The 15,947-nt window shown below is 39.7% G+C and overlaps 1 protein-coding gene across 1 annotated transcript in view; it reads right to left on the bottom strand.

Moving 5' to 3' along the window:
- plekhg3 (pleckstrin homology and RhoGEF domain containing G3) overlaps positions 1-15,604 on the bottom strand; it is a 36,057-nt gene extending 20,453 nt beyond the window's left edge. Inside the window, exons 1-2 of the mRNA XM_072676658.1 lie at positions 15,396-15,604; positions 8,391-8,457 (exon numbers count right to left, since the gene is read on the bottom strand). Coding sequence (XP_072532759.1) covers positions 8,391-8,439 — 49 coding nt within the window. The 5' untranslated portion in view covers positions 8,440-8,457; positions 15,396-15,604. The remainder of the gene's footprint in view (positions 1-8,390; positions 8,458-15,395) is intronic.
- Positions 15,605-15,947: the final 343 nt, after the last annotated feature.

Below are 15,947 nucleotides of genomic sequence, written 5' to 3'. Positions count from 1 at the left end.
ACGCCTCTCTCAGGTAGGAGGGAGGTCAGCACAGCAGTGTGTATGTGTGTATAAAAGGAGGGGTTCTACAGTGCAGTAAAACAGAAGGAGGCAGGAACATGAGAGTTTAAAGTCCACAGTTAATTTGGACACTACTGCTATTATTGTATAATTAAACAGCTCTTATACGCTTCACCTCCAGAGCTCCATCTAAAGCTTGTGTGGGTTTATGTATGAACCAAAGAGACATAACTAAAAATAAATAGACCGTTTTGGATTCTGTGATTTTGAGACTGATATACAGACAGTGACAAGTGTTGTAGCGTCCACTACCTCAGTGGGTTTGAAATGAAGGAATTGATGGGTGAGATTGAAGCCTAGACTTCATTCAGCCTTACCAGGAATTTAATATTGCATTAACCACATTCAATCCATTGTGTTTTTACTGGGGCTGTATTGCTTGTTTAGTAGCTAATTATTTACTAGGTCCTGCCCTCACGTTCAATTGGAGTCAAGCTTAAGTAAGAAACTGGGACTGAGAATCAATCAACATAGGTCAGAAATGGATGTGAGAAATACAAAACAGATTTCCGAATGTCTTTAAATTATTGACACTGATATAATACACTGTATAATATATACAGTGCAGTAAAACAGAAGGAGGCAGGAACATGAGAGTTTAAAGTCCACAGTTAATTTGGACACTACTGCTATTATTGTATAATTAAACAGCTCTTATACGCTATATATATATATATATATATATATATATATATATATATATATATATATATATATATATATGTAAAGATTTGATGACAAATTACATGTGGGAATACTGCATTCAGGCTAAGCTACAGCATTACAGCAGCGTTATAGAAATCATGTCGATGCTCCACTGACTGTAACAGGGAGAAAAGCGTCTCTATTGTTGATACTCCGGGCTCAGCACGCTGCTAACTGCACTATGACACTTTGGAGATTCAGGGCAGGACAACGCTAGCGCTGACTGTGTACTGCTGTGATAAACTTCTGTAGTATTCCTCAAGCTCCTCAGTCCACATGCTTCTTTTACCGTCAGTGACTGTTCTGTATCCCTCAGCTTTTCTAGTGCATGTGAAAAGCGTGTCCTTTAGTGGAGTCTCATAGCGTAAATTCCACTTCCCGACTGTAGGGGGAGCCCAGGAGCAAACAATAACAATTCCTAACTACAGAAGCCAGTATAAACTGCAGCATTCTGTGTGAACACTGTTAAAAGCGCCACATGAATCAGTTTAGAGGACAAATTATACACGTGGAAACAGGTATATAAAAATGTGTTCATCAGGCCATTTATTATCCTCATATTTCTCTATTCAAATAATCATAGTAGACCAAAAACCAAATGCCTTTAATCACACACTGTAGTGTATTACACTCACAGACACCCCCACACACTGCCCATCTGTGTGAACTGTAACCCCCCTGCAGGTCAGCTGACCTTTCTTCAGAGCTACACGTTTGGAGCTCGGTGTCGTTTCTGCTTTGAAGGTCACTTCAGAGATGGCCAGGAGTGTGTGGGTGGGGCATAAAGGTCTTTTATTAAGGTCAAATTATTAGGCAGAAAATACAAGTAGAGGGAGGTAAGACAATGCTCAAGTCATTTAACAATAGTAGTTACAAGCTGCTACTTTCTACCTCTGGTGTTTTCTGTTGAAATATATTTCTGTACAGGACTGGAAACAATGTAACTGCCACAGTCCTGGACTTATGTCCACAACATAGGAATCATTACAAGCTTAGATTCCTGCATCCAGCACCAATCACACCTGACAACTCTTTCAAACTGCCTCAAATCACAGCACAAGTCACAGCATTCAAAATAAACTACAGTATTTTTTAATGTTTTGAGCTGACTGGACAAAGTGCTTACAGCAGCAGCTTACTGAAATGAAATAAACTGAACTGAAAAAGTGGTTCCGATACAAACTGACCTTCAGAACGGCCTTCAGATTAAAGCAGAACTGATCAAGCAACCTCAAACTCAAACACGCAAACTTACTGTAACCAACAACAAAGTGAACTACACTGATTATCTGCTCACAGTGGGATACAATAGGAAACAAGTAAACAGTCAGTTCTTGAAGTTGATGTGTTAGAAGCAAAACATAATTAGCAAGCGTAAAAATCTGAACCACTTAGCCAGGTTCCTAACTGTTATGGCCAGATGATCAGAGCATCTTCAAAACGGTGGTCCTGTTGGGTGTTCCAAGCAGGCAGTGGTCAGCAACTACCAAAAGGCCAACACCACACAACTTACAGAACTTAAAAGATCTGCTGGTAACATCTTGGTGCCAGATGCCACAGAATACCTCCAGAGGTCTTGTGGAGTCCATGCCTCAATGTGTCAGTGCTGCTTTGGCAGCACGAGGGGATTCTCCATGACATTAGGAAGTTGATTTTAATGTTAAGATTCGTCTGACTGATGTATAGAATGCTGTGTAACATCACTGTTCGCCTTTACACACCTCACATACACTCACATTCTTCATATATTAAAATGGTAATAGATCTAACAAACTTAGATATAGCCATGACCCCTCTCATAAGTCTAAATACACTTTACATCGTCTCGCAAAATCATTCATCCTCCCCCCCACAATAAAAATCACTCTGCACAAACAGTCATTCATTTAGGTGCTGTTACCAACTATATATCTGACCCAAGGGTGCTTATTCTCAATATTAGGTAGGTGGTCATAATATTCTGATACGACTGTGTAAATTCACCTCAGTACACTATCCCATGTATAAAACTACATACAGTATCCATGGTCGGGACAGTTGGGTGATTTAACATAAGGTTCAGGAGTTCATCTTCTAACTTAGTGATTAGCATGCCAGCTAACTTGGTTAGCACAAATAATAATATAGCAAAGTAAGCATAAAAACTACAGTACATTGCACATGCATATTGCAATGCATATTGTTGCTGTGGTGCAAAAACCTTGTTTCTCTATTGTCAGAATTGAATTGAACAGAATATTGAATGACTAAATAAATTTAATAAAATGAAATATAAGAAAGCTTTGTTGTCCTTTTCCTGTATTATTGCCATGTTGTGATAATATTCAACTACTACAGAAAGATGACGATACAGTTCCCTGGTGCCTGCATTTGCAGCATTTCTCTGCTTTATCAGCTTATTTGGAGTCTGTGGAGTCTTCAGAGCTAGACCGCCCCTAAAAAGGCCAGTGCAGCTAATGGACATGGACTTGAATTTGTGTCAGACATTTATTTGCTCCAGAAGACATGAATGCAAAATCACTTACCTAGTGTGAGCCCAAGTTTAAGCCTAGTGTGACCACGGCTTAACACTAATGTAGTTCCTATAAAAAAAAATGCTTCCAACAATGTGTTTATCAATAATAACCCGGTGAGGCAAAACTATTTAAAAAATGTGCTTTTCCGGAGGGGTCATGTTTCCATAAACCCTTTTATAGTAGGAGCACTGTAACACTCTAACAGCATGTTTTTCTGGAATACATAATTGCAAAACCTGAGAAATAATCCCCCTTTAGACCTTTCTGTTCCCCCAGGCCCAGTGGTGTGTACACAGCAGTGTTACAGGCCATGAGTGTTTATATGTATCCAGGATTCAGACTATATAGCGTTGCTGATTATAAACAGGTCTTTTTTTGTTCATTTTTTACTCCTGAATAGTCATTCTTTGCTAATCTAAATATTGCACCTAATGACTAACCAACTAACACCTCAGTTTACATCACAATAACTATCCCCATACCCATTCACAAATCCTCCATTTAATTTAGTAAACTGCAGACCTGTTCACAGCTATGCTCTTATAATGCTTGATCCCGCTGAACAAATTCCAAATCAGAAAACACTGGTGAACATCAGAAGAAACTGTAAAAACTTTTTTTTTTTTGATGAATGAGGCCAAACAGACTTAATATCTATCAAAAATAATAATAATGAACTAAAATATCAGTACTTAGGCTTCTGGTTATCAATTCTCTGAAGATATTAACCTATATTTCTTTGCATGGTAAAGAGATGACAGATGTAGGAGAGTCACTGAGGTTCCTGCTGGACAGAACTCTGGCTAATCACTGGCTATCACTGATCACAGAGCATATTTAATAACACTCCTCAGTACAACTCCTCAGTCTGTAACTCTAACCGGAGATTCTGGTTTTCAGGGTGTTCCAAAGTACAAATTATCCAGTACAGTCCAGTTTGTGACATACACTGAACGTATAAGACAACAAAAACAGCAACAGCAGCATATTGTAAAGCAGGGGTGGGTAACTCAGGTCCAGGAGGGACGGATTCCTGGCCAGTTTTGTGATTTTCCTGCTCAAGCACACCTGATTCGTCGGTTAATTGCAAGGTTTAGTAGGAAATCAGCTAACTGTGCTGGACTCTGTGCCTCCGTTGCCTACCCCTGCTCTAAATGGATACATCAATACAGACTGGTCAGTGCAGTGATGCAGGTAGCACACATTAGGAAAACTCAGATTTTTTGTTTGGGGCTATTGAAAGGTGTAATTATCTTGTTGTGTGTAATTACACGCTTGTGTGCAAGGCTGAACTCTGCATGCAGGTCAGGCATGTCATTTGTTTGTGTGTGACAAAGATTTTCCTGATGGTCTGAACTTCTCAAGTATCCAGTAAACCTAATTCTTTTATAACCTGACCAGAAAACAGTTTAGTGTCAGGACTAACTGAAATACATTCATGAACTGACATTACTGAAACAGTTTACATAATTGAGGCAAAACCATGAAAAAAAAAAAAAAAAAACGCTTTTCCAGGTGGGGATGGGGGCTTATACAGTAAGAGCACTGTAAAATGATGTTATTCTAGTTCTCTTTTATAACATGTAACTGAAACACCAACCAACTAAAACTACAGAAAAAACAATACGCACTAAAACAGCAACAACTGACAACAAAATAAAACAAATGAAAACCAAAATGATTAAAACAACTGACATGACTAAAATGGTTAAAACCGCAAACTGACTACTGAAACAGAAACAACTGACACAAAAAAAAAAAAAAAAAAAAAAAGACAACCAACACGACTGACATGAAAGAAATCATTGACATGACCGGAACAATGGAAATAAACAACTGACACAAAAATAATGGAACAACTGACAAGAATGAAAAACAACTAACAACAAAAATAAACAGACGGCAACTGACACCTGAAACAACTGAAAAACTACTGACACAACTGAAACAATGGAAATAAACAACTGATACGAATAAAACAGAAACAACTGACAAAACCGGGCACGATTGAAACAACTGGCACAACTGCAAAGCTTGAAACTACTAACATGACTGGAACAATGGAAACAGCTAACATAACTAAAACAACAGACAACTGACAACTAAAGGACTACATGATTAAAACAACTGACCTTACTGACAACAAAAAAAAACAGCTGACAATTAAAACAACTGAAATAACTGACACGACTGAAACAACTATCGACTGCAATGCTCGAAACTACTGACCTGACTGGAACAAGGCAAAACAACTACTGACACTACTGAAACAACTGATATGACAGAAACAGAAACAACTGACAGACAGAAACATGACACAATTAAAATGGCAAACAACTGACATGACTGAAATAACTGACACCACTGAAATAATTGGGAAAAAATAATACTACTGAAATAATTTAAACGATTGAAACCGACATGACTAAAATGCCTTGCAGATAAAGGAGAACAGTGGGATGACTGTGTGTAATAAGTTATATAATCAAAATCAGACTAAAGTTTAACCAGAATAAATGAAACTGTTTAAGTCACTTCAAGTACCTTACTGACCACAGAAAATCAATAACTGTACAGAACTTTTACACATCTTTATAAAAGTTCTGAAGATATTCAAATCAAATTAGCTTTGCAAACCTGCATCGACCTTCTTCTTTTTCTTCTTAATGAAAGATCTCCTGGTGAAGTCCAGCTGCACACGACTCACTAAAGAGCAAATTCTGACTGTTTAACTGACCTTATAGACCAAAACACACCTGATGATCAGCTTTAGCTCCAGCCTGACTTAATAGCTCCAGCCTGAGCCAAACAACACACAGACTATTATGCATAAAAATAAATGCAATAATTAAACACCAACATTAAATAAATTGCTGCTGTTCTTTCTCTCACTCTCTCTCTCTCTCTCTCTCTCTCTTCTGCAGAGACAGAAATACTCGACCAATCAGTGAGTGTTTGGAGAGAGAGAGAGAGAGAGAGAGAGAGAGACATGAGAGACATGGAGGGTAAGCCCCCTGTTACAGCCAACCCATGGGACATGCACACACTCACTCACAAACACACATGCAGAGTCTCCAACACAATACAAGGCAAGGCAAGGCAGTCGAGACAAGAAAAACACACACTGGCATCATCTTCAAAAACATGGTGTGGAACATTATAATACACAGTAAAGTAAAGCCTACTCCTCATGCGTGGATATGGACAGCTTCCTCAGATTGATTATCTGTGTGTGTGTTTTAAACAATGCTCTTGGTAAATATTTGTACATACTGAGGTGTTAATGAGGACTCTAGGGGTGGCTGTTTTGGGCAGTGACTGATGATGTGAATAACAATAAATCAAAAATAATTTACAAAATAAGCATTTTTAATAAACACACACATGCCTCAAGCATCCAGATTACATGCAGATGCAGCTTTTGTAAGACTGGTTTAAGTTAACAGTGTGTGTGTGTGTGCGTGTGTGTGCATGTGTGTGTGTTGTTGCACCCACACAGAAGTCTCCTCCCACTTTCTCACTCTCAGGTTAAGGACGGCTCTTGGGCTAATCCCGCTAATCCAGTTAGCTGTTTTAAAAACAGACACATGCCTGCGCACTCTTCCCACAACGTGTTCATCCACATGGACCTGGAGACCTGAGGTCAAACTCTAATGACCTGCTGGATCCACTGCTTTAGCGCCCCCTGGAATCATTACAGCAGCATTGCACACACAGACATGTACACCTTACAGCAGCACGAGTACTGAATGATTTCAAGTGAATGAAAAAGTGAGAGCTTTTAGAAAACACATTAGCAAGTCTATTCAGTCTATAAGATATACTAACAAACTTCAGGCTGCTTAAGGTGTGTTTGGATGTCTTTGGCACATGGTTAGCACTTTGTAGCAACACTGCTAATTGGCAGGGTATAAGGTTCCATTACATCGTAGCTAAATTAGCTTCATATTTGCTAGGGTAAAAGGTTCTATTAATTGTTAGCAACGTAGGCCTCATAGCTCCAGTGCTAAATTATGGAGTGGAAGCTCCAATTACATGTTAACTACATTTGCTTCATACCTTCAGGGCTAATTAATAGGGATGCACCAATTCAATACCAGGATTGGATATCGACTACGATACTAACACAATTGGGTATCGGATTATTATGCAAATCCACGGACTGATCTGCCGCCATTTTTAAAAGCCACAGCTTTGCTGTTTCTGCTGTTTTCCAGCGATAGAGAGAGACCAGAGATGAACTGCTCGGTTGGAGACTTGCGCCTGTAATGTTGGAAAGCCAAGAGCGAGGGAGAGGGGGTAATGAGATCACTGCCACAGCTGTTCTTCCATATAAGGAGAACTGAGAAGGGAGGAGCTGCTAGCTAGATTTCAGAATAAATGCCCTGAGCCAGAGGTCCAGCACAAATATTAATTTTTGTGACAAATAAACAGCAATGCTGTACATTTATATCTGTGCTTATTTGTTATAGTTTGTTTTACAAAGTTAGTAAAGTAAGGCAACTCTGATGCTTTAAGTCTCGCTCACATGGTGAGGTATATGGTTTATTAATGTAGCCATCTGCACAGTAACCACTCTGCTTCATCCCAGCGTGTGAGGATGTAATGTTTGCCCAGCAAGGCAGGTGGGTTTCTTTACATCCAGGACTTGACTGTACAGTCTGCATCACACAAAAAAAGACCAAAAGACAAGCTCTAGCGAGGCAGCAAAACACTGCGGTTACAGTTAGTGAGAGTGATGTGATGTAATGATTCATTGAAGGGTAAAAGAGTGCAAAAAAGGTGTGAACCAGGGTGTTGTCTGATCCTTACAACTGAACAACTGATCCTTACACGTGAATGTACAGGAGAAACGAATAATAACTCACAAAATGAGAATAAATAAAAATAACACTATTCAGAGAAACACAGACACACAGTGTTTTCTTTAATGAAATATTCCTTAAAGCACGTCTGTATGAGGATTTTTCTGCCTGTCTCATTAACCCTGCTGCCTTTATCCCCTCTGTATCCCAGACAACCTTTTGAATGGTAACCCTCCTGCTGTATAATCACAGTTTGGCAGAGTTTGAGAGAATGTTCACAGCAATGCTTTAAAGACAGTCTTACCTTCGCCCATCGGGACGTCGTGGGCTGTGCTGTGGGATCCCTCGGGCATGCCACCTTCACCTCAGTCCTGTAAAACAATGGGAGAGAGAGTCAAGCAGCCGTTGCAGTCCAGCACCCTAAACTAGACTACTTTAAAACAATTGTTCACCAAACATATGATTATGATGATCACGATCATGCATACTTAGTCCAAGTGTAGACCTTACAAAGTGTGTATCTAGATAAAGAAAATGCAGTGTTATCTATAAACATGAACAAATATATAGACCAAAGTCAGATGTCCAGATGCTGCTACTGTTGTCAGTACTTTAGTCCATGTTCATAGATAAGGAAGTGTCAAAGAATGCCTGACACCACATAAGCAAGTCTGTTAGAAATGACTAAACACCACCACCACCACCACAACGTTTGGAGGAGAGTGTGTAATGATTTAGACATCTATTCAGCACCATTGCTAATCGGTGGGACGTCATATTCCATTACATGTTAGCTTCATTTAGAGATGGGGACAGTAGGGCTGGGGGATTCAAAGCTACAGAGGTGAAACAGGAGTCTGTCTGTAAAAGCCAGCAGATCAGTACAGTAGATTTCACCTGAGTTGGCCTGAGAAAGCAGAAGCAGGCTTTGGTGTTTTCACAGCTGGACATCTACCCACCATTCCTTTTTTTTATTATGGGAGGTGGGGTGTTGATTATATAATGGCTTTTGTAAACTGTCCATTAGAACACAGAGGAAAAATTTAATTTTAACCATGGCATTATGAACATATCTTGCAGTGTCATTAACATTCATCCCTTACTGCCCGTCCGTCCACTTCCTGCATTTGAGGAAAAGTAAAAAAAGAACTAAGCGAACATCAGGATCCCACACCCAAACCCCAGTTTCCTTAGAAACACACTCAGTCATCAGGTGTCTGTTAGTGAGGTGAACTTTATAGAGAGATGATACCATGTGATGTTCTCTGACAGCTTGGTAGAACAGAGCAGTGTGGTGAGAAAGTTTCTGCTTTAAATGCTGCAAAACACAACCATTGGCTGCTGCACGGCCATGTAAATTGCTAAGGCCAACACTAATGTGTTGCTAGCCAAAGCAGGCTAACACACACACACATCCCAAGTTTTTGCATTCACCCTGATTTAAAATAAATCCAACCCCACTAACCCAGAATCCACTTGAGCTAAGGTTTCCACCTGCTCAGCCCTACTAATATCCCCACTGTGTTGTTGTGGGTTATATCCCCCTCACGCTCCGCTGAGCTTTCCATGTTATGAGCTCCTTAAGACCCACTTTATTAATGTTCAACGCCATTGGTATTTGGAGGTTAAATATTGTGATTAGACTGATTATCTCACTGACAGCCTACTCTAATCCTTCAAACTCTAATCCTTCAAACAGACCATCTACACCAGTCTAATTTGGTGTGTAATTTCCTCCAAATGCCTTGAGGGGGCACTACCAGGGTTATCATAATTTAAACTATAACTGCAACCAATGAGTGCATTTAAAATGAACCGATACAACAGGAAGGAGTTACGCAAGCTCAGAAATTTGGTTTCTAGGTAAGGATGTGGTCTCAATCTGCTGGACCATGTGACCTCACCGGAGCTGGATGCTGCATGGCAGCAAAGGCAAAATTACAGTGATTCAGAATCCTGCTGTACAATTCTTTCGAAAAGGAACTTTACCTTCCCAAGAGCATGAAGAAGAACAACTGAAAGGGAACACTCAAAAATGAGATCCTCCCCAAGTTCATTAAGAAAACCACAGAGAGGAATCAAGACTCAAAATGAGAACCTGTCTAGGAGCACGCAGAAGAAGCACAGCCAGCAACCGAGACTCAAAATGAGAACATGAGAAAGAACCACTGAAAGGAGCAGAGACCTAAAAGTGGAGACTCTCCAAGAGTCTCCAATCTAGACTCAAAAAGAAAACATCAGAAGAACCAGAACTCAAAACAAAAAAACACTGTGGAAACATTTCCTGAACATTTTTTCCTGAGATTTTTGAACAACTTAAACAACCGCAAATCACTTTAAATAAAAAGAGCGTGTCTTTTCTTCAGTACACGTAATTTTTTAAAGATATTTTTTATGAATATTGTTGTGTAAGAGGCAGAACTTCCTTTAAATGGTTTGTTGCGATAAGAGAGATGAGCAGATGATTACTGCTAATCACGCAGTTTCTGTAAAGAGGCTGGAACTGTTTAAAATCCTCAAATCAGGACTTCAGTGATTGTGCATTCATTACATAATAAAGCAAAACAGGGTTTATTAGGGTTTTCATCAAAATTCATAAATCCATTACTGACCCCAGTACTAGAGCTGCGAAATAGAACAATATTTTATCATATTGTGATACATTTTGTTACCACGGTCCACAATATGCTTCTGTGAGTTTATCACGAATATCACCAGTGCTTAAAGAGTTTCATTACAAAGAGTGTATTGAGTACAAATCACAGTACTCACTATGGGCGAGTATTTGGATAGCAGTTACGCTGTTGGTGCATTTTGTCTACATGATGAAATGCTGTGATAAATATCATATATCGTAAAAAATGTCTTTAAATATTGTGTATTGTATTTTTTCAAATCGCCCAGCTCTACCCAGTACTGTCTCTTTGAGGAGCTCCTGCAAATCTTCCAGTCATGAAGCTCATTACAGATCAGGACAGTCGAAAGAGCGACGTCATCGTCGACTTTTCATTAAAACCTGTGAGGAACCCAGGTGAGCCTTCCACTGCACTCAGAAAACTCATACTGAGAAGAACAACCCTGCAATCAGCATCACACTCTTCTCACAGTCACGTCCTCAAGCATGACATCATGATATTTATCAACAGCACACACGCTCCGAGAAATGAAGGGAGTGATACTGACTACGGAAAACGGCTCTACGATTACTCACCATTACTGCAGCCCTGGCGGCAGCTGAGCGGAGAAGAACACTTCAAACACTCCGGATTATTATAAACGAGAATCTGAATGTTTTTAATCAGCGACCATAAAGAAGCATCTCAGTCTCGGCTACACAGAGGAAAGGGGGTTAAATGACGCAGCTGAAGATTAACAATGAACAAACAGCCCCTTGCAGGCCGGCGCAGGGTCACATGACCATGAAAAGATACAAGAAGTCCTATTCTGGGATCCTCTCTGCGGCGGCACTAATGGACGGTTGTGCTACACAAATTTATGCGCATTACTGTCAACACACACCCGCTAAGACAATAAACAGTGGTGTGGCTGGGCAGGCTGTGCAGTGTTTTGTAATTCAGAAATTCCTTTATTATGAAATTACAGGCAATTTTTTTTCCATCGTCGACTATTTTAGCTGCTGATGAGTCTTTGTAGAACAGCAGCGCTTCATATTTACCGACTTTATAGATAATTAAACCCCCCTGCTCTTGTACTCTTTCTGCACCCTGCTTTAATATAGGTTTTCACAGCTCAGAGAAAGCAGATCTAGTACATTCATAAACAAATCCAGGCAGAACAGTCGCAATGCAAATCGCGAGCATCCAGCTCAGGCTGAGGCAAATTGTGGTTTTATTATTATTCCATGCTGCTTTTGTGCTGCTGTATAATCATTAACTGATCAGATGCAGATGGTCGGTAAATGCAACACATTGACTGCTGCACAGTAGACAGAGGCCTGTTTACAGCTCACGCAACAGCGGACCATCCATTCAGTTCTATGGAGCCCGGTGGGAGTTGCACGCAGAGGACTATGGGAACAGCGGCGGAGTGAAAGAGAAGTGAAGAGACATTATTTACAATAGTTTACATTCCTTAAATCAATATTAGAGAGAAGGAGCAATGTTTGTATTGTGCACAGTACATCCTGCAGTGTCAGTAAACAGTGTAAAGTAAAAGATAGACCAAGAGCAACTCAGGTATCAGCATCACACACCTGCACACTGAGCAAATGGGTGCTACAAATTTTGGACAAATGGTTCTCGAACACATAACAATATAGTGGAGTCATCCGAATCCACAGTTTCCATCAATCTGAAGAATCCTTGAACCAGGCAAAGAACCATTTAAGCATCCAATTGGTTCAACTGAACTTCAAGAACGGCTGAAGAACCATTGCACCACTTTAGAGAATACACTGCACTGACTGGAACATTCCTTTGAGCTGAACTCACCCTGTCTGATGGTATCAGTATTTCACAACCGTTTCACCTACTTTAAGATTATATGCAGTACTAGACTAAATAAAAAATACCCAGCTGTAGATCCTTTGTGTAGTGTAGTGAACTAACTGGCTATGCCTAACTTTAACAACACTAATTTAAACTAAATTGAACTAAATAAATGTAATCTAAATTTAAACCAAACAAACCATCAACCAACTGAACTTTGACTGACATTTGCTTTATAACTTTATTTTATCTTCAGCTAAATTTCATCCAAATAACTTCATTGAATTATTATTTAAACATTAAATCAATGTTAAACTAGTTTAAACTAAATAAATTAATCTAAACATTGCCCAAACTAACTTTAACTAACTTAAAGAACTCAATTCCACTAAACTAACTTGTTAATTTAACTACCAATAACTAACGATAAATAAACACTTATCTAAACTACCTTTACCTAACCTGATGTAAACTAAAGCTAAGCTCATTTAAATTATTATATTTAGTAACTTGAAGTTAACTTAACACCCTTTACATATTAACTACATTGATTTCATTAACATAACGTGAACTTTAACTAAAAGTGGGGAAGTGTAATTTGCACTTTGAGACAGCAGTAAAGGACATGCACTTCTGGACGAGCTTAGAGAATCATGTGGACTGATGTGGCAGAGTAATATTACAGGATTTTACACAGATATGACTTATTATGCAGTTCTGAAGAGCAATGTCCTGCCCTCTTTATCAAAGTTATATATGCGGTTGGTAATGTTCCAAGCCCAGAAATGGCAACAATAGAGATGCTGTTGTACCTGTTACAGTGTGTCAGTGGAGAATCTGCATGATTTTGAAGCTTAAGTTTATTTTACAGTAAAAATGCTACATAATGCTGCTTTAACAAAATTCAACTAAACTGACATAATCTAACTTAAAGCTATCTTGAATTAAATATTAACTAAAGCATAAATTAATGTTGACTAATCTTAAACTAAACTAACTAAGCTACTAAATGCAAACTTTAAAGCAGCCTTATGGAGAATTGTCATTTCTTGCCCCTGGGCTTCCTCTATAGTTCACATGCATTTTAAACGAGCTGAGAGATACAGACCTATCACAGTTATATATATATATATATATATATATATACACACACACACACACACACACACACACACACCACACACACATATATATATACACACACATACATATACATATAATGCATGGGTTATGCAGCAATACACAGTTCTCAACACACAGCGTGGCTTTCATAAAACCAACATGTATTTACGGCAACATATTTTACTAACTTTAACTTACTGAGGATGGGTTCCTTTTTTGCATTTTGGTTTCTCTGAGTTGTTCAGCCGTTCAGAATTAATCCTCTGGTTTGTTCATCTCTGTGAAGCTGCTTTGTGATAACGCCTGCAGTTGGAAGTCCTGTACAAATATACTTGTCTGGTCTACTACAATAAGTTAGTTCAACTACTTTAACTACACTAACTTTAACTAAACAACTACAGTTGACTATAAGACACTACATTATTAGTATTATAGATTATTACTAGAGTTTACTACAAGCCGTTACACCAGGGCTATAAGTTACATACAGTCTACTATGGAACACTACACCGGTACTATCGACTATTGTACTTTACTAGAGGACACATTCCTTTACTGTGAATGGCAAGCAAAGACGAGCGGGTTTACAGAACACCCGTAAAGTTTACATAACACACACTGATCAGTCACTACATTATGACCACTGGCATGACGTGAACAACACGGACTATCTCATTACGACAGCACCTTTCCAGGGGTGACATGCACGTATTCGGGCATCCAGTGAACGGTCGGTTCCTGAAACTGGGCTGGTGGAAGCAGGGAAAATTTAGGCACCTCTGGCAAGGGCTAAACCGTGATGGCTAAACGATTATTACCTGAGGTCTTGTGCAGTGTTACAGTTATGCAGTGGTTAGTACCTACCACAAGTGCTCCAAGGAAAGACAACCAGAGAACCAGTGAGCTGGCAACAGAGTCATAGGCGCCCAAGGCTCATTGATCCATGGAGGCCCCACCTCACAAATGACAGGATATAAAGGATCAGCTTCAGAGATCTTGTGGAATCCGTGCTTTGACGGGTTGGAGCTGTTATGGCGGCACAAGGGGAACTTACAATATTAGGCAGTGGGTTTTAATGTCAGTGCTGATCAGGGGAGTCTAGTACACAGGTAACGGGTATACGGGAAAGGCAGGTCATTACAGAAGCAATATTCAGAACTACAGAGCTCAGTATTATTGAAGGCATTTTCATAAGGGTCTTAACAGATGGCACATTCTCAGGCATTTTAAAAAATGATCAAATACACATCCTACTGTATTGTGTGCAATAAATTTTGTGAAATGCGTGAATGATTGCATTAGTATTCACACAGTATAAAGCCATGTACAGAAGAAGACACTGGAAGAGACCAGCTGGGGTGTAATGCAGTATAGTACAGTGTGATACAGGACAGACAACACACACACACACACACACTTATCTAAGATCTGCTAAAACTGGGTTGAACTAAACTGACTTCACAGCAAATACATTCAGACTCCTGTACTTAGGTTTAATTAATATAGACTGTATTCAGGAGCTGCAGCACTTTACTAGCTAACCTTCTTTCACTAACTTAATTCTAAGCATTTAAAAAGTCTCAGAACTACTCAGACCTTCATTTACTATCAGAAACAAATGAATGTTAAACCACAGAACAGTAGCAGAGCGGGTAGGTACAGTGTTAGAGGACTGTGTGAGTGTGTGTGTGTGAGTGTGTGTGAGTGTGTGGAAGAGGTGTAGCCTAGAGTTAACTCACCGCCAGAAGGAACACAGTGTAACAAACTTCACGCGCTGCTCTTTATCCGTAAATGTGTTTTTAATGGAGTCGCATTTAAATCGGGTTTTACTGTCAAGGTAGCAAAAAAGCGTGAAACTAACCAACTAGCTAAGAAAGTAAGTAAGTAAGTAAGCCTCTCTTCCTTTTCCTCTCGCTGTCTCTGTCTCTCCCTCTCCTTCTCCCTGCTCCCTCCTCAAACTCACAACTGGCGTTTTTCGAAAAATCCCGTCTGCGCATGCGCCTCGCGGCAGAAGGAAATGAGCGCGCGGAGCGGAGCTTATTCCCGAACCGGTTCCGAGAGAGAGAGAGAGAGAGAGAGGAGAGAGAGAGAGAGATAGGAGAGAGAGAGAGAGAGATAGGGGAGAGAGAGAGAGAGAGAGAGAGAGAGGAGATAGGGAGGAGAAGAGAGAGAGAGAGAGAGAGATAGGGAGAGAGAGAGAGAGAGAGAGGATAGGGGAGAGAGAGAGAGAGAGAGAGAGAGAGAGAGATAGGGAGAGAGAGAGAGGAGAGAGAGAGAGAGAGATAGGGAGA

Source organism: Salminus brasiliensis, chromosome 1, assembly GCF_030463535.1.
Source record: "Salminus brasiliensis chromosome 1, fSalBra1.hap2, whole genome shotgun sequence".
In the NCBI taxonomy this organism is placed as follows: Eukaryota; Metazoa; Chordata; class Actinopteri; order Characiformes; family Bryconidae; genus Salminus; species Salminus brasiliensis.
Note: the sequence above shows the minus strand (reverse complement) of the source record. Positions and strands in the feature narration are given on the sequence as shown.